This window comes from Acanthaster planci, linkage group LG01 (assembly GCF_054643075.1).
Source record: "Acanthaster planci isolate LZ-2023a linkage group LG01, COTS_SCS, whole genome shotgun sequence".
NCBI lineage: Eukaryota > Metazoa > Echinodermata > Asteroidea > Valvatida > Acanthasteridae > Acanthaster > Acanthaster planci.
In genome coordinates, this window is record NC_141777.1 from 18,210,705 (window position 1) to 18,236,884 (window position 26,180).

A 26,180-nucleotide genomic window follows, 5' to 3' on the forward strand; every position below is an offset into this window, starting at 1 on the left:
GATGACGACATCCGAGATAATTTATCATGGATGACGACATTGAAAGGGTGGAATAATGACATTATTGATTTTGTGAATGGGTGCATTGACAAACCACCTTGAAAACACACAGGTGACCTGAGGTACTTTTGTCTTTTTAAAGTATTGTCTTCCTATTGCCATACATGATATTAATTAGATTGATACAACGTCATGATGCCTAACCGCTTGTTACATTCAGTGAAGTAGACATGACATTTGCTGGGTGTCTCTGGATGACGAAGTCCTGAGATAATGATTATCTCAGGATGTCTCCACCCAACTTTTAGAGTGTAATCATCCTATGATAAAGTATATGAGGCTGTCATCATTCAACTTTCATCCCGTGATAAATTATCTCAGGATGTTGACATGTTGTCTTTATTATGTCCCCATCCCGAGAAATATATGTCAGGATCTGAACAAGTCGGATGGCACTTCCAGAACTCCATAGTACGTTGATACATTATCCGTTGGTTTCTTCATTATCAGTTGTAACAGTGGTTGCTAATGTAATAAAAATACTCCCTCTTTCGAATGATAGATTGTCCCCTTTATACTTCAAAGTTTCCTAATTTGGGAGGCTGTTGCAGACCTTGTTGCTTTATTGTCTTTATCTTTCTCAAAGAGTTACGACCATGTACAGTACACGTGCTCTGGTGGGAATTCAAGTGTACAGCGTTTATAGAGTTTGGGTGGAGATAAACACACCGCAGGAGACAAAAATGTCTAACGAAAAACCGTCTGAAAAGTCTGAGATATTCATACCTAGCTTTATTACTTTACCTCACTTTACTTTTGAAAACCAGGTATGGATACCACATTTATAAAGGGTCGTAGTGGCCCCGTCATGTAGCGTACAGTACTGTCCCCTCACTGCAGAGACGACAATTGAACAGTACCCACCCCGAAAACTTACGCTACGAAATCTACAATTTTGTTCAAATGAGTTCGAACAACCTTGCTCAGGCTTTGTTCGTTTATTGCTGAAGGGATGGTTGCTGGGTTATGTTTCTTGTGAACTCATGGAGGCTCATTTGAGCTAAGTTTGTGTTCAATAAATCCCAGAGAGAACAGGCCTTTAGACGGTCTAAGTTTATTATGCCCATTGTCAGTACTCTTGTAAGTCTGCGATTAAGGTTTCTCTGAAGTCTCTGAAGAGCATAAATGTTGAACATACCAGGCTTGTGTGTGTCTATGGGGCACTGTTGACTGTTACTTCTTCGGTCCATTTAGCCGCATGGGGTGTCAGGATGACGGGGCCACATTGGCAGGGAGTCAGAGCAATATTCAGACCAAGCCTGATCCGTCCACCTCGGTCTCCCCTTTTTTGCTTCTATGAAGTGTAAAGGGGCTTAACATAATTTCTAGCTGTTTAAGTTTCGTGTCTCCAACCTCACACTTTACTTCGCACGTGTTTAATTTCAGATACTTTTTTCCATAACACTGTTGACTGTAATGTTGAGTTTCTTACAAGGGATTTTGACGATTTGTTACCTTATTTCACACTACACTTGTAATGTTGATTTTGTAAGAGAGTACGCGTTTTAACAATGTTATGAGGCCCATGCAGTCTCTGTATGTCTTTGTCACTTACCCAGGATGACTGTCCAGGGCATGAATTTGCAACTTAATACAGCCTGCCTATGTCTATACTGTCACCAAAATGGCTACACCTCATACGGCCATAGATGCATTTGTCTAAAATTTTGCGTGATCGAACGTCATAACAGCTTTGGTGTGCATAATGTGTGAGTACCATTAGTGCCCCAGACCTTCGAACTCCCCGACACTTGAATTATGATAGCGGCATTACTGTGAAACCAAGATGAAAGCGTCGCTGTTATTTTGTGAAATGTGCATTATGCTTGCGTGGTTCGTGGGGCTCTAAGTGTGTTGTTACCGAGCCATCAATTAACCAGCAAGCTCTGCATACAGAATATTAACAACCTGAGCAGAGTATTGACTACCTGAATAAATTTTTGCTTTCCTTAAGAAAAGGACCCCTTCCTCTTTTCCATATTGCGGGAAACAGGGCCAGCTAACAAGAGTCATAGGTCTACCTGAATACATCTCGAGGCGGGGCCAGGTCTCGCCCCAGTCTTACATTGCATCGCAAATTTAGTTGCCGTGGTAACGGCGGTGCCGTCTGCCTTTGGCAATTTACGGCTTGCTTATAGTGGTACCTCTCGGAGGCAGCAGCAGAACGTATGCGTCTATTGGTTTGTGATGCCAGCATGTGATACTGGCATGAATAATGAAAACCCCGTCAACATGTACAAGGCCGACCGTTGATCAGCGCCGTAATTTCGCTGATACCGGCTTGAACCAACAGACGAGGCGAGCACACAGCCATGCGCTTTCAAGAACGTCGTACCTCGCTCCGTTCGGCAACAGTGCTTTCCTTCGCACAATGGCAAAATCATGGATTGTTTACCAACAGCTGGCTTGGAGATGCGTCTGTTTGGATCTAAACGCTAGGAAATAAGGTCGACAAGTTCCTGAGAGGTGCCCCTTTTTGGCGAACAATGCCTACGTCAAGGCGGGGCCTTGTGGCCCCACAGAACACCTTCTTGGAGAGCATAATCAGAAGATCCGCCGTCCAACGTAAGTGCAAGCCCAGTGGTCTAAATGTGTAGTACCCTTGTGTCTGTTTTTCTAAGGAGAAAAATGTCACGCATCGCCGGAAGATTCGTAGCACAATTACTCGTAAGCCGTTACGATATGCTATCGGGAACAAAACTTAGTTATTTTAACCGGCAGAAACGACAGCCTTTCTTGATCATTGGGCAGTATTTGCTTCATTGCAACATTGCATGCTCAAATGGAAAAGTTATAGGATGTTCTTTAGTGGAAAATTTCTTTAATTAACTGCCGTTAAAACTATCGTCATCTTTCCAAATATAGCACGATGATTACATTTTGTCAACAAACTCTCTCATAAATGTATACCATGCACATTTTCGTAGTGTCATGTCAAATAAATAAAATATCAGTATATTTCGTTTCATTACAGTAGTTTGAGAATTTTGTAAATAAGTCATCCACTTTCAGCAATGCCACAATAACATTAAAATGAACCACGCGTGACATGTAAATGAAATGGAACAAATTACACGCATTTGTCACGACGGAAGATTACCTAGTAAAGCTATTCGAAATAAATTTGTGTCACTCTAATATTCAGTATGTATTCTCATACTACAAAATATAATTATATGGGCTGATGGATAACTAAATCATTCGTAATTCTTCTATCGCAGAATGCTCTAGAATCGCAGAATAGGTTCAAATCTAATTTAATATCAACAATACGTTTTGCTATTGCAAAAACCTGCATAATAATGAAAGCAGAACATCCTCGGAAAACTGTTTCATCCTTTCGGCAAAAAGAGTTGTGCAAAGCGTCACAAATGGAAAACTTATTCGTTACAGGTAAGCTACAAAATTATACAAGCTTGACCTTAAATCTTGCGCAATTAATTTGGATCAAATCTGTTACCATCTGCCCATAAGACCAAAGTGTCAAGTCTAAAGTTTTCCACAGCAAAGGGCACATTTTCTAGCCCGGAAGTGATTTAGTCTAATTCGAAATATTTTGTGAAAACAATTCCTTGCCCATTCTGTCAGGTTGGCCTTTTTCTGCAGATTTTTGAACATTTCTTTATGCCAAAACACGAAAACGGCAAATTGCATTTTCTACACCTTGGACACAAAATGTCGCACTTGTTTCTCCAAGGGTGATTAGCAATAACAATTGCCCTGGCGAGTTTATGTTTTATTTCCACTGAACTGAATTGGTTTAGTATGTAGGGGAACAAAGTTCAAAAAGAACAACCTTAGTTTTTAAAAAATTATGAAAACATGTCTTCTAATTTTAAGTGTTTTTTCCTCTCTTCCATGGTCCTTTGAAGATCCCGCTGGGAGATAATCAATGCTTGAACTCAAACTCACATAGATGATACAGACATCCTTAATTGCTGGCCTGGACACAAGCGCTTCTTGCTTATGCAATTTAGTCGTATTTACACTATGCAGCAAAATCGCTTGTGAATATTAATCTTTAAAATTTGAAATCTATATAGTTACGTTCATCATACATGCACATACATGTATCGACAGCCGATAACAGCCCCCGCATCGGACGTGCACAATAATGATCGCAAGGTCTGTTTCCGATTTCTTGGCTGTGGCTTGAAAATATGCACCCACTACCCATAGATTTGCGTGTAATTCGAAGACATAGCCAAGTAATTTGGACACTGTCTTACAGTCTTGGCTTCTGGCAATGAGAGTTTATTGTCTTGCCTGAATGACCATTGACCAACAGAGCTCATCATGGCATTTGCATAAGCTGTTTTCGTTGTTATGACTAGAACTGCGCCCCAAATATTTTCAGTGTATTTGTCTTACTCGCACAAGTTCCTTTTTAAGCAGTTTAAATACACTCTTTCAAACTCCTCACCTACCAGATTGACATCAATTTAGAAAAAAAAGTTATCAGTACATCTTGCATGGTTTATGTTTTCATTAATACTACAGTAATTGTTCAAATCTTGTTTTGAAAGTCCCAGTTCGAAAGAACATCCCTTACCATTATTTTGATTTTTTTAATTAATGAAGAAGCTCTCCTTAGATACTGTCACTTTGATTTATCTTTCGTGTGTCAATGGGTTTGAATGAATTTCAGCGCCTCTGCTTCTACTCAGGACGTTAAATATGGAAACGAAGGAATAACTAATAAACCGAATAAAAAAAAGACAATGCCATACCCCCAATATTCATCGGGATGGACATAGTTTGGTCTGAATAGACTTCATTAAATTCAATCTTTAGAGTGTAAGTGGTCTTGGAATGAAATATATTTCCCTAACGTTTTACACAAAGCAAGTTACAGTCCTCCACATATTTCCAAGTCATTAAATGACGGTAGGGAACTATCCTCTTCCAATTCAACTTCAAGCTCATTCCTCCTCGCTTTGTGGGGATGTTTACTGGAAGACAAGGCCGGTACGCCTGCTGACTTCTAATGCGGTTTTTGTTCGATGCTCAAGTTGGGTACACGTTTTCGATCCAGTGCTTCCTGCATCGACCAAGTACACGTTGGTCACCAGCGAAGCAGCGTACAGCGCGCAGCCATCTAATTAGTGAGCATCTGTCGTCGTTTTCGTGGTGCTTAAGACACAATGCAGTACATTCCGACCATTTTAACAGCTCACCGACCGCAGGTGACTGTATAGATTTTTCAGCCGCGCTTGAGTCCTGCACTCAAAGACAAGGATTCATGTCAGAGCGTTTCATGCAAAGCTGCAGTTCAGTTGTCGATCAATTTCCTTGCCAATTGTTTTTTCACCATTCACTTGATACACAAGCCGTAGGTTGATATCCTTGCAAAGGAAACAACCTGCAAAAGGTGTTTGGTCTGGACCTGGACTTCGGAAACCCGTCTCGTGAGTCTAAAAGATGTATGCTTGCCAAGGATTATCAATTCAGTCATTGTGACGCATAATATGGATGTAACATTCAATCTGCATCAGGCTACCTCAATGACATAAATCGATCTAACCGAAGTGTACTTGTTTTCATATGAAAAGTGGACAGTGGAAGTGAAACGCTCGTATAAAGAAGATGAAAGTTTGGAAGAGATTTAATGCCAAGAATCTTTATTAGATAGAATGGACTTCGCGCTCATCCGTCGGGAGCTTTAGAATCGATGTATCGTTTTAATCTGTTGTCAGGTTTTTGTTGGCATGGCTGTTGACAATATAAGAGGTTTCGACATTATTGATAGTAAAACCTGCGTCATGGTTACGGGAATGACAAACATTGAATGTCAGCCCTTTTGGCGTAATTATGCATCTTGAGACCCGTAATGGAACTTTCATTACATTTTCTATGTACTATGATTCATCGCACTCACGCTTCATGTTGTGTTGCTTGTATAAATATGCGGAATATTCACGAATCCTCAAGTTAACATATTTGATAAAATTTCTCACATCCCAGTAGATTTCCTTAAGTATGAAAGCTAAACATTATGAATTAAAGGTTTTAAAGAATTAAAAATCTACATTTGTATTGAAGTTTCCCGCCCATGAATTTGGACGATCATAGGCAAGAAAAAAATGCTCTCACTATTTTGGTACGAAAATAGCTCATTCCTTTTAAGGCCCTAACCTTCTGTTCGAAAATTCTTGTGTTATTTACATTCGAAGTACCGATTAGTCTTCATAAATTGTCTGATAGTTTATTTTGTCATGTAAAACCACATGTAATTTGTTTGCCCACTGGACATCGCTTAAATGCTGTTAATATTTTTAAAGTTATATTCTATACCCTGCCGAAATGCAACATACCGATTAGGTCTTGTTTAAAAATAAAGAACTAGGAGGCAGTTTATGTTTGCCTTACTTATCACATTTATACTCAATGCAATTTTCTTAATTTGGTCAAGTCACAATCAAAATATAATTGTATGTTATTGTTTATTATATAAACAATAACTTTCCAAAATTTGGTTCCATTAAACCGAAAACAAACACTGTACATGCAATGCAGTTGCAATATAACTGGCGATTTTTCAAGCTGGTTATTGTCCTTCGTTATGTCCACTTCAATGTTAGCAAGGTGCTACATATCGATCCGCCTGTATTTGCTGGTTATTATTTGATTACTTTATTATAATGACTTTGTGATTACGCTGGCCTCCGTGCACATGGTTGCTATGCCGTGATTAATTAGTCAGCCTCTGTCAAGCGTGCGGGCCGAAGGGACCGCATTGTATCTAAATGTGACCTTCAGCTGATAAACTCCTAGATACCATATTGAGTTTATCGATGAAATTAACTGCCAACTTCTGTTGAAGTTTCTTTGAGCATCAGCACTTAAATGACTAAAAGGTGGCCTATATTTCCTCAAATGTCCCCCTATATACATATAAATATTTTGTAATGAGCCGCAGTAAATCATGACAGATCAAATTAGCAAGTCTGATAAGTTTCCAAGTTCCCCGCCAATTTCGTGCTGATTTCCATAGGCCTACCATATAGATGCAGTTTCTGAGTTTGAATCCTTAGAGACAGTCCATAAGCGCTGCTTATAGCGACGTCGACTTTCCTCCACACAGTACGCACTGTATGTAGGCCTATCTGTCGATAGTCCTGCTCTTCAACATAAATGTCTTCGTTCCAGAGTGTAACTTCAATTGTGCATCTTTGTGCAGGTTAGACACCAGTGGTACGTAACAGAAATATTAACAAGGATTGAAGTCTGGTGTTAAGTAGCGCTTTCAAGAAAAATATCATCAAAGTAATTTAGAATGACCAAAATTTAATAAAATCAAATATTTTCCTCTTGTTTCAGTACCGTATTGAATTTGTTACAAATTGAAACATCTCTTAGTTTACCATTTCACCTTACAAGAGTCAGATAAGGTAATTCTACAGGAGAAAACTACTCCCCAGAAATGGTAGAAATTGTTACCATAGAAACGGAAGCTAAGTGCAAAGCTGAAGATGATGTGATAGATAGGTTAATTCTTTTACCCATGACGTGCTTCACTTTTGCTGTAGTTCTTCACTGTGAAGTTCTTCGCTAATCAAATTCTTTTATGACGGTTCAGTGAACGATAAATGCTTTAAATTAAGATTACATGAAACTGTGGAAATAATTCACTTCTTTCTTTTAAGGACCAGTTTGAATGGTCTCAGAAATTAATCTGAGTCCAAATATGAAAAATGATGGCTGTCATTTTAAGTAAAATCGATCATCTCCCATCTTGGATACGCAAAACAGTCGAATCGATGTAACAGCCCATGCAACTCTTACGACAATCAAGGAAGCTCTTTAGGGCCTGGCTAGTCTGAGAAAAATAAAGCGCTTTAAAAACGACTGCAAGAAATATGTGCAATGGCCACTATCATTCTGGAATATACAGAGCTAGGACTAGTAACCGATGTTATTGAACAATACCCAACAAAATTCTTGTGCATCAAAGATGTAGCCTGCTTTTTCGTAAGTGACAGAGGGTCTTATTTGTATTATATTTTGCAACTGTGAGGAAAATGCACGTTGTAGTCGATAGCAACCTGACATTTACCTCGACCACTCACTGAACATAACGCTGCGTTGCCAAGTGCTGTCTTACAAACTACGCCATGTTTGTACTGAACCCAAATGCATTAGTGAAGTCACGAATGATTGCACAGAAAAGACTCGTGCAGAACGGAAAGTGTGCTTTATGATTTGAGTAAACACTCTGGAAAACATATCCAGCTAGTTACAGGAGACCTTTAGATAATAAGAAAACTAAAAATACTGCACGATGCCGGTGCGTTACATGCCATTTTTGAAGAACTATTTCCAAGAAAATCGCACAACGGGTTTTTTGTTGTAAACGAAAAATGGCTCAGTTTGTGCATTGTGCATAGGGCCATGAAGCTATTAACATGATTATGATAAAATATGTATATCTCGTATATATTTGATCATTCGAAACAAGCCCAAAAATGTAGCTGCAATGAAGTTCTCTTAGACACAATTTATCTGCAATATTGTACTCTGTCTGAAAACTATTCTACACTTCTATTTTGTTAAACTCTTTGGAAAGTGCAGTTTTTAAACACTTTAAATTACCCATGCTATCCCTCTGCTGTGATGTCATCCAGGAAGACATATTCAGTGTACAGGTTTTTCTTTTAAAATCGGTAACCCAGAATGTACTTGCTGAAAATATTTCTGAGAAAGGGATTCACACTTGTTTATTGCTATGCACATTTGCAGCATTGAATCAGCAAGGAGATTACTTAGTCCGGCAAAATTGAAATACGGGACTTTTTTGTGCACCAACCTATGTAACATTGAGCCTCTTTCCTGGGACAACATAACAGTTTTGCTCGTGAAGATGGAAATACTCATTAGCACAAAATCCAAAAAGGCAGTAAAATCTCCTTTGAAATCGTGAAACAAAATTTGGAAATAGGGTGAGACACAAAGGTGCATTTTGAAGATTTGTATTCAAAATGGATTGCAGCCACCCTTTTAGTTTTTTTGTTTATCGTGTATCATCCTACCCAACGCAGCAATATACCCATCTGTGTACGGAATGACTTTTGACCTACTCTCTTGAATGATTAAAAAAATGAACTTCAGTAATCACAAATAGAAGGTTCAGTCTACTTTGGTAGGCCCACGAGCACAAGAGGTATAGTCGTAATATTAATTCGTAGAGCGAGTTTTGGCTCATAGCAGGCTAAGTTTGTATTCAGCGTTGGTCTCCATCATTACGTGGGCTGGCGCCACTTAGGGAAAATTTCATATGGGAAACAGTTATTTACCCTGAAGCATGCATAGAATATACACCGTTGCCAATCCAGGACGGTTTCGAGGAGCTTAGGCCCCATCCCTCCTGATATTGGTCCAGAGGGCCTCCTTGGCCCCTCCCAGTAAGATAAAATGTGGTCTTCCAGAATAAGTGGATACTATGACACTGCTTTATGGAACGGCTACTAGCATGCGTATGTTATTTGCGCACCCTGAATAATACATTTGGTATGCTGTTGAAAGTTTGGTCGTTAAGATCGAGTGTACGATCTCGCACATTCTTTGACAGTGCACCTGAGCCCAACTTTAATGGGATTCGTAGATTGTGTCAAAATGCAATCGAATTTGTTGAACTTTTTTCACATTGATCTCCACATGAAATCCATTGCCGATCCGAGAAATTTGATCACACTCTACAAGGTTGGCACACGAAATTCATTTATCCGTAATTTTTGAAGACAACTGAAGACAATTGTGAGTGATTCAATGGATCTTAGAGAAGAATTTTGACTATTTTTGTCTGTTTACATATAATCACACTTTCTTGGTCATTTGTTCATTGATAGAAACAAAAAATTCAAAATTAATTGCAACATTAAGTGCAGTCACAGTCACGGCTATAATAATTACTTTTGTCATCACCGCCCGGAGCTATTAAACGGAACACAGCACCACTGTTTGCCAATCAACCAACATTACTTTAAATATCATAATTAGTGTTTTAAATATGAAAACACTTGTGGTTTAGTGCCACCGGCGTCGTGAAATTTCATGATCTAGTTTGAAAGAGACGACTCAATGTAGCCTTTTTCAACTTCGAATTATTATACTATAACTCGAAATAGCACGTACGCAAATAGAAGCCACTACCTAGTGGCTGCGCCATCATCATGGGCGTTGGTGGTATTGCTGGCTGTGGCCATGTATTTCAGACACGATCTTTAATTCTCGCCTAACCTGCGTGCTACACTTACAATAAGAGGCATGTGTCAAGTTTTGCTTGTGCACAAATTTTCCTTATGCCATTTACGCTGTGTAATGGCAAAAGGTGTTGAACGGAATAATACAGTTTGGTTCTCCTGTGCTACTATCAACTCATTTTACTTGGCGGAAAAGCGAACACGAATTTGTGAATTTGTGTCCTCTCAGCGAATTCGCAAGAGTTGAACACATTTCAACTCCACGAAATTTAGCTCCAGATTTTGTGAAGACACATTCATTTCGCTTTTGCATTCGCCTGAGGTATAAAATGGCTTTAAAACCATGCCATGTCAAGCTGCGTCAGTAGAAAATCAGTTTGTACTTCAAACGATTGAGGTGAGAATTAGTGAAAGGCAGGGATTATGAAATTTTTGTTGCCCATGCGTCTTATGCTTTTATTTGTCCACGAAAGCTTTGTTTATTGTGTTAAATGCTAAAACGGATTTTGAAAATGAACATTCCTCTAATTTCACCAATACAAACTATTGATAAAAGCACGACCACACTGGCACACCATGAGCACACCGGGACCTGGCCTGTTTACTGCATGGGTCACTTAGTAATAAGAGTCAAACCGTGCATGGAAGTGAGACTAAACTTCGTTATTACTACTAGCTTTGGGAAATGTGAGAAGTCCTATTAAGAAATGCACTGAGCCGTGCCCGCGGGAGGTCATTTTGCTAGAGACGCTCATCGTTACGTTCTTCACAAAGAAATGTACATAAATGAGGACTGAGACCACGGTTTAATAACTTGGTATTCCTCCAACAGTCTTTTAAAGAGGTTTTAAGGTTTATGTACGTCAGTGACCTTCCATGAAAAATTCAGAATGCTTCAGTGACTCATAAATGGTATATTATTTTGCTGTCGCATGCACCATGCACGAAGTGATCTTTTTTAAAGTCTAGTAGGCCTATGTCGAGTCGACGAACTCTGTCACAAGTATATCTCCCGGTGGAACTCTCAACGTGCGTGCGGCAGCAAGGACTATCACCTTACGTGCCCAGGGGTCGCATTTCACTTTGTGGTTTATAATGAACGACGCGGGTTAGTCTCGATTGTGTAACCTGAAACAAGAACTAGCCCTATTTGCAAGACTGTGGTTATCTCAGCTTAAGGTGGATGCGTCCAGGGTCATAAAAAAAGAAAAAAAAAAGGGGGGGGGGCTTTTTTAAGTCAACTGATACTAAATAAATTCACAGATGTGTAATTTTGTCAGACAAAATCTTGCTTGTAAAATTTCTCATTTTGCTGAAACATTAACAAGCGTTTCATTGAAAAAAAACCAGTGTTTCGCAGTATTTACACAGATTGGAAATTGAAATTTTATCAATCGAAAACGTTGGAGCAAGTTAAAAAAGAAATCGTTGTCTTTAAATCTTTGGATTGATAAAGCCAAGTTAAAATAAGAACTTTCATATGCAGCTACATTGGGTACATCGACACATTTGAGATGGTGAAGCTAAATAGGATAAGCTTTCCTCAAAGTGTTTGACGTGTTTTGTCTAGGATTCACTAAACCTCATGACTGCATTTTTAACGCATAATCCAAGAAAAAAGGAGGGCTTTAAGTGAACTATCTCTGGCATTGTCCTAATCTAAGCATCAATGCATTAACGTATCGGCATTACTGTATTGCTTGGTTTTCTTGGTATGAGTATCACAGAGTTTCCAGACACTTTCGTCAGTGCTAATGTTTCCTTTTCGAATTAACGGCTTTCGGGTTGAAATTCCCTTGTCATGACAATAGCCACATGATTTCTCAGAGGGGGCGGTGCTTGTTAAAAAATAAACTCATGGCTTACAGCTGGTTGATTTAGCACTGCTGTACCATAACTTTAAAAAATTCACTGGAATTTAACATTGTACTTAAAAGGAAAAGTATTAAAGGTAATTATGTAACTGCTCTGGCACAAAAGTGATCGATTGCAATACACATACATGTTTACTGTGCATATTTTCCAACACTGACTTTTAAAAAAGAAAATTGTAACGTAAGGTTTTTTTAGTCTGAAGCAATAGATTTCAGGGTAGCCTTTTGATGCTGAAAGTGACAAGAAAAGTGATCCTTTTTACAATAATTGTCACCCTATCCTTGAGCTTTTATCACAAACATCTGTAAATGCGATTTTATTTTCATCAGTGACCTGAAAGCATCAAATCATCTTTTGAATGATGCAGATGTCTGAGCTACCAGACACCTGCAGTATCTGTGACACATTCACAATAAAAGACTCTCAAACATCCAGTCAAGTAGTTGCATAATGGTCAAGTCAATCACACGTATATAGACCTAATCTACGTGATTATCTTGCTACTAACACACTCCTTTTCCTTCGATTTTTTGAAGTAGATTAAAACCAGATCGACTGATACTGATGTACCTACAGATGTCTTTGGTTTGTGGTGGTAATGTATATGCTAATCGCAAGCCCACGTAGATCATTAAGTGATGGAAATCAACCTGCGTTAATGAAATCGATCTACCGGCAGTGTAGAAATATGCGTCGCTGAGTATCAATCGTTCTCATAAGCTGACACCCATTTGAAAATTCCATTTAAGTTTGCATGAATTCAGTTTTGGTGGTGAATATTATGAAGCATGAGTTTGTCGTGTTATAACGTCCTAACTAAATTTAAATATGGAAAAAGCAAGTCCTTGACAACATATTCCTGATAACATTTACATGTAAAATTAACAAATTATCTTTCTGAGATCCATTAAATTTAATTAAATTTATCGTTAACAAATTCATCCGACCCTAGCTTATACACAGACGTGTGCTTCAGCGCATGAAGATCTGTTTTCAATAGTTACATTGAAGCTGAACGACTTCCAACAACATTCTAAGTACATTTTTGTAAATGGAAGAATATAAATACATACATGTTGTAAACTGTGTTGAGCTTCGATACATTGGCAAACCTTTCCATTGATTTCACAAGTTAAAAGCTGGAAAATCTTGCCTATTTATTGTCGGAAACTTGTTTTTTCTGTGTAAGGGGAAGGTAAATTGTGATACCTGACACCATTGGTAAAAGCCTTTGGCAAATATATTGTTGACATTTTTAATCTTTATGTATTCGAATAAAGGTACCAAATATTAGCCCTTATACAGTCATGTATGTAGCACAGGGAAACAGTTGCAGTTTAAACAGCAACACGATATGCCAAACCTACAATTTGCTGACAGAATAGAATATTTTAATATTTAATATTATCATTTCTCTTTGATGCGTGAGTGTAGCCACGCTGAAAGAAAGCATTAATTCACGACATTAAGCTCTGCATTTTACGAATTATGGCTATGCGTTATTTCAAGCAATATTTTCACAAAATTATAGACACTAATATGTCCCTTGATTAAGGGCGGGACGGGGCCATGCCCCATCCCGCAAGGACCTTTTTTGCTTTTTTGAAAAATAATGTGAGAAATGGCCGTATTTGGTCTGTTCATTTCCCTTCGTTTCAGCGTGTAAAAAAGCCCCGACTAGCCTCAGCTTTTTGAAAGGCTAGTAACGGTAATATGAAAAAAAATCCAACCCCCCCATACAAAACCAAGTTTGGCCCCCTCAAAACTTTTGTTCTGGATCCACCCTTGCCAGATGCATTTTATAGCTGAACGTAGAAAAATGACTACATTTACATAATATAATATTTGTCCTTCTCTGAATGGTTGTCTTCTAATGTTTGTCCCCTAATTGTAATTGAGTAACAAGTCTGCCCGTGAATGGAAGGCAACGACACAGGTGTTAGTGGAACAGAATCACAAAAAACCTTGAAGGTATACGAGCATCCATTTATTTCAAAAGCAGTCAGGGATTCTTGCTGAAAAGCTTGCACTATTGCTTTTATCAAAATACACTTTTGTTAACAATGCACCGTCATGATTATGCAAGGAATGACCCCAGTAATTTTTGGGGTACTAAAATTGCCTGATAGGTTGATTGCTTTTAAGTGTAATTTGTTCGTTGCTTTGGGAACCTCTCCATCCATTAATGCCGATGTTGTGTCCTTTGATCGGGAAGAGTCGAACGCTAGATAGATTTAATACCACAAAAGTGGCCTAATGCAGGTAAGCACCACCGGAGCTTTTACTGTGGCGAGCTTTCACGATGAGTACGACACTTGATGCAAGACGACAGCAAGATAGATTATGCGTCCGATGTTTCAACCAAACAACATGCACTCCTGCACTAGCTAGAGCGCTGTAGTTTTTAGTCTGTGCAATTGTAAATTGGTTCTTAAATTTGAAGACATCTATTGTGAAATGGAAAAATTCCATTTTAGCCACTCTCCTCGTTAAAATACCTTATGTTATTAAGCAGTGAAGTTGTCGGAGAGATCATCGATATAAATGGAACTGCATGAAGCATTTTGATTGACCAATTCCCAATGAAATCGTCGTCATACACAATTCGGACGAATCGTTTATTGTCGAAAAGAATGTAAAATATTTATTCAGCGTTTTATTTCGAAACCTGCATCCAGAATATAAAGCTTCAAGACACTGACCCTCTAGGTATTGCAAGAAAAAAAGCTTCCAATAAAGTGTGATTTGTATGTACATTAGGATATTTGTTTGGTGTATTTTGGATGTGCTTGTGCATATTTTTTTTATTCCGTTGCTTTCATTGTGTTGTTTGTTCGAGCATTTGGCTGCTGTGGTGCCATATGCAGTGTTATTAGCTGTCATCTGTGATTGTCTCTTGATGGAGCTGTTTCCCCCTTATATAGAAAAACCCACTTTTCAATATGTGGACGTTCAAATTTGCGAATTCTACAACTGTTCTCAATAAGCCCATATCGAATTCATTTTTTACTAGTTTGTCAGGTGTCTCATGCATGGGACATTTTTGTAGCCATCCGACTTTTTGTGCTGCGCCAAATACAACCAATCCCACTTCAGCACAAACACATGGAATGTTGATATTCTGGAGCTTAGTCGACACTTTGTAGCTGCTGAACGAGAAGGCACCACTTTACTTCGTGTCGCTTTACTTTGTGTCTCTTTACTTTTGTCTATACAAACCAAATTTAAAACGCTCTGAAATTTGTTTTAAGCGACTGTAGCCTAATGTACAATTTTGCAATGTATTCAAATAAATGCCCTCAACTCTTCGTAAATAATAATGAAGATATGGGCAAATGTACGAGGAAAGATGCAAGATGTAGGAGTTGATGTAACCAAATGACTCGTCTATAATCTACTAAAAACGCAAACGTCACACCAAACCGAAAAGCACGGTGATGCAGGCTTTCATGACACCACGAAGGGGTAATGTTGCTCATACATCCGTTGCAAACGTTAACAATCAATAATTCATTAGGAGGAAATCCCGAGACTTCACGCATTGATAGCATCTATCGAACTAACAACTGAACAAAATACCGTCGTCTAATTCGCCTCGTAATAGTTTAGCACCTGCAGTGAACGGAGCGTTAATGGTTTCCTGTGAAAGTCTGCAAAATGGCTATGACGTTTTGTACCTTTCGTCAAATGACATACATTTTGCGCAAAGGTCGTTAAAGCACCGGCTTATCTCCATTGCCTCACTCTCACAATTGGTCGTGATTTTCCAGACAGTTGTTTTTCAATGCTGTTGATTTATTTAATAGATTGGTTAAATGCTTTCCATTAGTCAGCGCGGTATGGGCGTTTATTCACAGACGTTTCAGGGAAAAGAAGTTGCTCCAACTTTATAGAATGATGTTTAAACGGTTCTTTCTCGTGCACCAACTTAGTGTGAGTGCTGTTCTAGAAACGAATGTGATAGGACTCAGTAATCGGTATAAATGTCTTATGCGGGCGTTGTACGGAACATTGAAAACGTGTTTCTTTTTTAAATGGGCCCATGCAATTTGATTTTTTAAATGCAGTTGTAAATGCCTCTCCCCCATTAAATCTGTGTTTTAATGTCTGTTGTGCCATTTCCAAAACATATTGGTACCTAAGTTGTATAGGCCTATGAGAAGTGTGTAGGGAGAATTTGTTTTGTTAATAATTTGAATCCAGCGTCCAACCACAAGTTGCACATCTTGATTACAGAAATATTTTTGTAAAGTATCTTTTCTTAGCAACAACAATAATCACATGGTCGCTGTAGAAAACTCAAATAAATCATTGCCACTGCGATAAATTTGACAGCACTGGAGATTTTGACAAGGCTAGAGACTATCCCCGTCAGTTTGTAACTTGCGTGCCCTCCCTTTATCACCTACTAATCTTGTGTTGGTATTTCTTCATATCGTCTTCTGGTACGCTGCTGCAAACATGATGATAGATCAGCACACGTACTGGAAAGCGATATTTCCAGTTAATGCGGAATAAAATGCCCAAAACCCAGTATTTAAAAATACTGGAAACTTGGGTTTCTGTATATGTCATGTATGAGTTTGTTTTTTTGTAATTACTTATTCATCAACTGAAAAAAAAGGAAATTCAATTCCGATATCTGATTACTCTCACCAGTACACTTATTTAATTTGAAGTTATATACATACCTCTTTCCTCTAACTTTAATGTATTTTGTTAGAACTGCCTTTGATAGCTAGAGTCACAGTCTAGCATTTTTGAGGGAGTTTAGTGTACGGTTAACGCTTAACACGAGTTATTGGCTAAGTAAGTTTAAGTTTACCAATAAAAATCCGTAAAGCATAATTTCGAGTATATTTTAATTGCTACCTCAAGAGTTCCAAAGTAGGAGCTTTCTGCAGGGATCTAAATACCATTACAGGAATTTATAATATATTCAGCACACAGATTTATGTTTTGTGCAGTAATGTACTGGCAAATTCGAATTTTGAGAGGATTTTAACTGTTGAATAAATTGAATCTATAGAATTTACAAGACTAATGAATAGGATTAGTTTTATGGAGGAGATGTAAATTTTACCTTGTGCAAGGAGAGTTGACCGGGTAGGTTGAACCCAGACGTGTGGGTTTGAGTGTGTAGTGTGACAGAAGCCGGGCGGATCAAATTCAGACCTGGATGCTTAATTGGGGACAGGGCCAACTTATAACAAATGTTTCCCAGGAAAACAATCGCGTGAGGACATGGGTCGAAGTTCTGAGAGGAAAAGTAAAACAATATAGACCTCCAAAGAAAGAGGAGGATTGACAAAAATTTCCGTTGGACCTATATAAATCAATTTTTTTTCACCTGGAATTTCTTTCACTAACCCCGTTGTCGAGTTCCTCCACATAGTAGGCCTACCTTTAAATTCAGTTGATTTTTTTGCTCGCATATACGAGTAAATTTACACGTACCCAGAACTGTAAAAATAAATATGTCTTGGTTGGCGTTTAGAAGAGGCTACAATTGTTTCATCGTGCTTAAATAATAAAATATCGTGGTAAAATAAAGCCAAGTTAAAGTAGCTTCTTAAAACCGACTTGAATGTACGTGGTCACGATTTGACGGCGAAAACAGACATTCATTTTGCCGAAAGCGCATAAATATTTGCGTCAGTTGATCAGGCATGTACATGTACATCGAAGCTGCCAACTGGTAGGTAGCTACTACTTGTAATTATTGGCTTTCATGGGTAAAACGTGCCGAGCAGGGTGTGACGGGGAAAGACAGGATGGATTATTAGACAGTGTGTTTTAACAATTGGCCATCGATCATAATGAGGTGCGGAGCGTGTTGAGGCCCGAACACGCCTATTGGGTCAAGGCGAGGTGGAACTATAGTAATATTAATAAAAGTAAAATTGTCTATGTGGTTATCAATCAGAAGTTTCTTGTTTCTTGTCGTTAATGAACCTTTAATATTTATCAACATGTAACATAAATCGTCGTAGTAACAGAAATAAGGCTCAGCTTGTTAATTATATCTAAATAGTAAAAGACGTTTTACCTTTGTCTGTGACAAGCAGTATATTGATCTCTTCCCATCTTAATACTTTATGAAGTATGGTCATTACCATGGAGGCCTGGCATCTTAATTGACTACACAGTACAGAATTATGAACCATGGAATCGATTGGCTACTCGCTTGTCTTGTGTCTGTCTTTTCATCACCTTCTACACGATGACAGTCTCCAAGCTCCATGCATGTTTCAGAAAGATCACCCGTTTCCCGGTACTTCTGTCAATAATTATCTTTGATATACTGCTGTACTGCCTTTGAAAGCTTTTACTGTAGTGTTTGTCGGAGGAAAACGGCATAACCTATCAGCAAAGCGATTTTCTCCCTGAACTCTTCCGTAATTATGGGCAGGTCCATGGCTTTAGATATTAATTTCTGTACCTCGTGCTTCGAGAATATTTATAGATGCATCTACTGCGGAGCTTGTTTCCTCCTAATGATAGCCTGGAGTACAATTTCTTAGGACACTTACAACTTGTAACAACTTTGAGTTTTGTACCTCTTCAACAACACCCTTGGTTATGACTATCCTATAATCCCAGTTCTTGAAATTTCATAACACTGAGATTAAAGGCAGTTTTCAGTACGTGTTTACGATAAATTCCGTGATGACGGAAATATGAATTTTTTATACCATCAATGCATGATTTATATTCAGTTGAAAATGTGTTATTTATGAATTACTTGCTTTGCGAATTTATTTGTATAGGAAATCTTTGTTTCACATAATCGAACCCAAGGAACAGCAAATTATCATATCCATACCGTTGAAAGTTCCACTTAAAGAAAACATACTCTAAAGCACTCAACAAAGAACATCATAGGTTTTTTTTCAGAAAGGAAGCGCAATAACAACTAGTGGGGTGTCTTTCAATAGCGATCTTTGCTTCCTGCATGGTATCTCATTAGTGTCTTATAGGTGTTATGAAAATTCCAAGCAATGATTTGCAGTCTTAGTATTATAAACAAAGCGTGCTATAATTACTCTTTGAGTTATTTGGTGTTGGCATATATCCATCATTGTCCGGCAAATTAGTAATCTAGGGAACCATTAATACTAGCGCTGTTTAGCTTTTGAAATTAGGAAGACAAAACTCAAACTCACACTGTGGAAAGCCCGGGATTTACATTGAATTAATGAACAATTGTTATAATTATATTTCAAAGTTATTGAAAACATGAGCGATAACGTTCAGCTGACCATAATAACTACACTTGACACAATCTGCACTTTGTACGATCGCTTTAACTCGTGGTAATGATGTATTGTTGTTTTATGTAATCATCTTATGCCTCTCATAATAATGCCGCGGTCGTTCTGTAAGGAATTTGGTTTGCTTCTATCGGCAGTAACAAATTATCTAGAACATGAAAAACGACCGTCCCACTTATGCAAGCAAAGAAAAACAATAAAGTAGCACACTGCATGCTTTATCATAGCTCTGTGCTCTATCCTTTCAAGTTATCTTCCACGCCAAGGTGACGCCTCGCGACATTTTGATGCTGTGTTATTATGGAAACCCCATGTCACTATCGGGACATGGGAGTTATGTCCTTGCCTCTCTCCCGCTATCAACCATTTTGATCACCGCTGTTGTTAAGAAAATGAAAGCCTTTCTGCGAAGCACTGTTCCATGGAAAGGATTCATTCGACAATGATAGATAGCAACAAATTCAAACATGGGGGTAAATGTAACTTTGTGAAGGAGTTCCATTAATGTCATTATAAACGCTAAAATAGGGAAGATGAAAACAGTGTTGTGGAAATTCCGATTCAATTTAACTATTTCAGTTTGGTCTTGATATGATATCGTTGGGAACAATGCATGGAGGTCTGGTTGTCGCAACACTAACTACAGAACATGGGCTGCAGAGGATGACGGCTTGTTCCCCTCTTGAAATGAGATATCTGTTTCTATTGGAGTTAATTATCATCGACAAGTAGTGAAATATCCGATCATGACATTTCATTATTTTTATTAAGTAATTTTTTTTATTACAGACGACCACCATCAGCGTTCTGTTTTCTACTCTTGGGCATTATAGGCCTATGCACAGCAACATCTGGGCGTCCTGAGAGGCTAATAATATATTAAGCAGTACGTCTGTCTGGCAGTAGGCGTTTGGACATGTGGGGAAAATGTTGTGGTTTCCTGACATCTGACGAAATACGGCGATTGACTGGCGGACACGTTTTGTAAAGAAAAAAAAGGAAGTGTAATTGAGTGTCTGTTCATTTTTAAAGATAAATACAAAACCCTGTTCAGCGCTCTAGTCGTCCAAAATCCTGTTTAAATAGTCGAAAGCAAACTCTTAGCGGAGAGTACCTGTAGTGGAGTTCTAGAGATTGTTTTCGACCTCTCCATTCTTACACGGCTTCTTTAATAGCGTAAACTCTTCACCTTTGTCGATCCCTGCCTTCAAGCTATACACGTACTTTTGCATCACGCTTAGTCTGGTGACCATTTTCCGGAGCCCTTTTGCACTCTCTAGACCCGCGCAGTGTTTGCAAATACATGGCGTAAATGAAGTCGTACTTCTTGTTGAATCCTTCATGACTCTCTTACGGAGCCCTGCTGGCAATCAAAATTAAATAGGGATTCATCTTTAGAAATTATAGCTAAGACCCAATGACAGATATGGTCTGTCAAATTCGAAAAAAAGAGCATCATAGGGTCCTTTCAATAAGCATGAAGAAATATGTAACAATTTTGAATACAGCTGCAATATTGTTTCGTTTGAGTTTGATTTGATATTTGAATCTTGATTTCGGGTTTCTGAGCTGTCTCGTAACACGCACAGACTGATTATTTCCACTTTTAAAAACTTCATTAGGGAAGATTTCTGAAATACATTTGCCTTTGTTGCTTCTTGATGTTTGCTCTTAGCAATGTCAGTACATTACCAGGAATCTAAAAATGTTTTTCTGTTCCAATGTTACGCCCTAAGGAACTTTAAAAAAAAAAACGGACAGTATAAATGAAATAAGTAAGGGAGCTACCCATTCACTATAACACCAGTATGTCTCAATTCTTTTATTATCAAGTTTCTTTGAACACAGCGTTTCCATTTTGGGTTGATTCCTGAAAATATAATATGACAGTGGTTTCTTATTATTTTAAATCTCTTGCGAGTGTAAAGGAAACAACAAAGTTATACTTGGATGTTAACCCCTGAGTATTAGTCTGGAACGTACCGAAATGTAGTTCCCCCCCAAACTTTCGGTTTCGCGAAGGACCGCACGGTTTGGCTGATGAGTGCATAAGAGAGGGCCTATTTTATTTGAAGATGTAATGCGTCTGCTCGAGCACTAAATGGTGAAAGTGGAGAGAGGTAAGGAGGCGGGAATATTCTGCACTGGAGATCGTCCACTATATGGCTGTCAATTCATATTAGACACGAAGGCAGCACGGTTTGGATGCTGCATCCATGGACACGAGCAAAGCATTGATTACCCCGTAGCCATGGAGACCATTGTTGTCGGGCTGACGTCAAAGCAAGCTGTCTCCGGCTGCTGTGTCGGCAAAAATACTGATGTGAGAGGTAGAAAAATAAATAAATAAAAAGGAGTTCCCAGGAGCTTGGAACAATGCGTATTTTATAATAATGCCGCAGGCGAGCCTCTTACACGAGGAAGTCAAGTGCCTGAACGAGAAAACCTAGAAACTGGAGACGATTTGTTTTAATAATTAAAGCTCAACTACAGTTCTCGTAGGCGTAATAGAACAACTGAGCAAATGGATATATACTGGCCTCATTATGGACAATTCATAGAAAAAATAATTTTCATCAGCCATATGCAATTCCTCGTGAGAAAAAGACTCCACCTTCTTTAATGTGTCCTGGAAATGCATCCACAACTGTTATAACTGAGCTAAAAAGTAAAATACTTACATTTTTGCGCATTACTCCAACCTCAAACTTTAATTCATATCCAGGGTGGTAGGTGTTTTATGACCTGCGAGATTTGTTGTTTGTTCAAAATAACATCTCGAGATAACCCACACCAAGTCGGCATAGAATAAACCAACCTAGTTAAAGTTTCCACTCAGACACCAGTCTGGGGGGGTGCTATCAGGCCCACTGTTTTAAGGCGTAATCCATCTTTTTTAATATAGGCCTATATGTGTAGGAATCTGTATGAATTGATGGAATTCTTTCCTCTTGAACCCTGAAGTTTTGAATCTGCATTCGAACACATACACAACACACATTTACATCTTCGCCAAAATGCCTCTCAGTATTTTAGGCAGCATTGGAATAAAATGCTAACTTAAACAACAGGCTTTATTGAATCCTCATTACATGTGCCTCTAATACTTACGCGCAACCATAAAATGAAATCTATTAGCAATCATTTGACTCTCATAAACCCTTCCCATGCATATTTGGCGAAGTATGCCAACGTAGCCAGATTTAGGCAGGACCTTGTTATCATTTGTAACTCCATCGTAGTTCAACACAATCGCCGAATATGCTTTATTGCTCATATATATTCTATGTCATCTGTTGCGTTATGGCACTCCTACACACAGGAAGATTAATGGTGCTGGTCGGCATGCAATTGCTATGTCTACCCTTGAGGGGACCATGCAATACCATGCATCATTTTAAGTTAACCTTATTGTCAATTTTTGTTTGACTATTTAAATGCTAATGTAAATTTTCATATTCATGAGCAAAACTGTGATGTCATCAAGGCACTGAATTTCTATGTTGCCTTGATTTGATACAAACAACTGTTTTTTTCATATTTCGCTATCGTACATTTCTCTAGCAATTTACGGTTGTGTAGATAGCGAGCAACCTTTTCTCACTAAGGTTTCAAAGAACAAATTTTGGTTTCAAAATTTGAACATAAACATGTAAACTGAACACTGTCTTCCCTACTTCACTTCACAGCAAAAGCGCCCCCGCGTATCCCGAAAAGCTTGGACAGTTTTAATGTTTAAAAAAGTGCACTTTTAAGTATACTTATCTCTAAAATGATTCAAACAGTTTTTCATACATTAAAGAGTAGCTGCAATGGAATTCTTTTAACGCAAACCTCCAAAATGCACCTTTATATCTCAGTTACCTTTCAATTTTTATTTCGTTATTTCATACCGTTTTTGTTGCCTTTTTGGTTATTATGCTGTAAAAGAATATATCCACTTTCACGGGGAAAACTCCTGCATGTTTTTACACATTCTGTTGGCCTTAATTCATTCTTCTTTAGCGATTTGTTGTTCAAGTACATGTACATAGCAATAATCAAGCATTCATTCAAGGTTCACAATTAGAACAGAAAAACCTATGCACTGAATCCCTAGAACCTTCCCTAGATGACATCACATCAACAGCACCCTCAGAAAGCATGGATAATTGACAGTGTTGTAGACCACTTAAGACCTTCACAACACCACACAAGGCCAGCACGACCAACACGAGACCTCCAGTCTAAATTCAAGTCACAAGCTTTTCAAATGAACTGCAACAGAAGCATTCCTTTGTCATTGTTCACCCTGTGACTTGTGCCTGTTCTTTTGTCTGGTCTTGTGCATGGTCTTGTGATGGTCTCGACTATACAACACTGATAATTGTAGATGTCAAAATATTGCATTTCAACTTAAGAGGAATGTCAAACTGTTTTCAAACATTGAAGAATAGAAAATATGTTGCAGAAAAATTGTGTAGGAGAGGAAGTAATTGCAGCTGCATATCAAAGAAGAGTATTAAGACATACAAAAGAAGTCTATGAAACCCATTATCTGATAATACAGACTTGAGCCATCAGCTATCCCTGACCATACCTCCCGAGGAGTTGTGGTCGCAGAAACAACACCTTTCCAAGGCAAAATCTTGCATGCCCTCCTTCGCAAGAATAGTAAACGCTTGACGACTGAAGTAGATGAGGCCGTGCAGAGAGCATGGACACACGTGGTCCGACTGTAATTGCAAGAAAGCCATGTAGCTGCACTCGGCGATAGGATCAGCGACTGTGCACCAAGTACTCGCTGTGTGTGGAATTGCATCCTGGTTATGCTTCCCTCCCAGTTCGAGGGCCCTTCGAGCAATTAAGGGATGATGAAGCTGTGTAGCTTTGACATCATTAGCAACTTTCTAATGCCTTGGCTGTGCATTGGCTAAATCAAGCTTTTACCGAGGTTACTGGCCTGATATACATACATGAAGCTCAATCCTTCTGATTCTAAATGAATTTTGAATATTAGCAGTTTTACCGTTTCTGATGACAACGAACACAAAAAGAACTTTTTACGTCTTTTGTTGCGTGTTCACTGGTAAATGCTAATTTGCAGTGCACAACATAACAGATGCCAGATATGAGGAGAGAAACCTTCGTTCTAATAATTAAAAAAAATACATTCATCTTTAAATCATAATTTCTATCATTAGTGTAGATTTAGTTTAGATTAATAAGTTAAGTACCACCGTTGCATTTGGTCTAATTTAATGTGTCAAAGCTCACAGCGTTGCGATTACTATTTTCTTCGTTTTGTTCAATGTGGGAAAAACGTTCCGGAAAAAGTTTAAAGCTTTTAGAAAGTGTCAGTGAGAAAAACATTGCAGATTAAACATACACCCTCATTCGAGCAGCAGTCAAAAAGAATGTTCCTTTTTGGAAACGACATCATTAAGTAGGCAAAGTTTTTAGAATTATTCGGAAGAAAGACAAAATGGAGATCATATTAATTTAGCAAGAGTCCGGGGAGTTAAAAGCACTGAGTTGATTCCTATGGTATAGATTCCTATGGCACATCTTCAAATGTGCCATATTACTGTATCCCTGACTGTATAACTGAAAGGTTCATCGTGTTAATGGCTAACTGCCATTCGATCCGTACTGGGGTCAAAGCGCCTTTAAATTGAACTCCATTTTGCTGGAATTTGCTGTTTTTAGAATGAACGTTTCAGAACATATAAATCTCTCGACAAAACCAATGCAAAATATCTTTCAATAAATTATATCATAAATCCTTTGCTTAGGAATATAAAATATAACCGCAATTTGTTGTTGACACCCTCCACCTTCCAAAACGAGAATTACCCACGAAATATTACGGTAGTAGTTTGGAAAAATTAACCTGAAAAATTACTCCAGCCAGGGAATCTTTCCCGTACACGATAAAGCTGGCGTCTTGTGAACCCCACCCTGGGATTACTGTTCAACTTCCCCTATAAAAATAAGTAGTAATTGTTATTTTTGTTTGTTGAAAGGCACTATTTTCACAAATCAATGCGTTGTAAAAAAAAAAGGTAAATCTATCCCCACAATAACACCCCAAAGTCATTTGAAGGTACTAAATTTAATGACGTGTGGAAATAGAGGGTGTATGTTTGGGGACCACATGCAGTAGAATTGATAGCAGTACGCTTAGGGTCACAGTATGTTTTTAGCTTGTCTAATCATTAAATTTCAATGTCCCCGATGCCTATTCATGGAAATTTGACTGTTATTAAAAACTAATTAATAAATTACAAATCCCTGATATCTATTGTTGGCTGAATGTATGTCAAAAGCACATCTGTTATTTCAATTTCATGAACATTAACAATTCCCAATAACACTATATATTACAATAGGCCTCTGGTTCGACGAATCACATTATGTTTTATGTTGTGTATATTAATTGTTGTTATGGTAACTGTCTCGCTGACGTCACTGGTTTGGTGCTGAGTGGGTCTCTAGCCATTTAATAATTCAGTTTGCTTCGAGTCAAAATGCACACACAGTGTTTGGCAATAAGCGTGAATATAACCGTAACCAATAATTTCGTGGTTTTTTTGAAAGACGGTTGAAGGATTGCATTGGCTTGGGAATTAAAGGAAAGGCAAGTGTATGAACAGTTTAGCCTGAGAAACTTGCAATCATGTGTTCACTGAAATCCTTAAGCAACGCCTTGCTTCACGAGAGATATGTACAGCATTGTGTTAATTCGACGCAATTCCCGACATAATGTTGTTATGTTTGCATTTCCTCCGGA

The 26,180-nt window shown here is 38.3% G+C and overlaps 1 protein-coding gene across 2 annotated transcripts in view; it reads left to right on the forward strand.

The window, feature by feature from the left end:
• The first annotated feature begins 1,967 nt into the window (after positions 1–1,967).
• LOC110978196 (voltage-gated delayed rectifier potassium channel KCNH1-like) overlaps positions 1,968–26,180 on the forward strand; it is a 65,025-nt gene continuing 40,812 nt past the window's right edge. For both annotated transcript variants that reach the window (XM_022232986.2, XM_022232987.2), the window contains exon 1: positions 1,968–2,625. In XM_022232986.2, the coding sequence (XP_022088678.1) occupies positions 2,547–2,625 (79 nt within the window). In that variant the 5' untranslated portion in view covers positions 1,968–2,546. The remainder of the gene's footprint in view (positions 2,626–26,180) is intronic.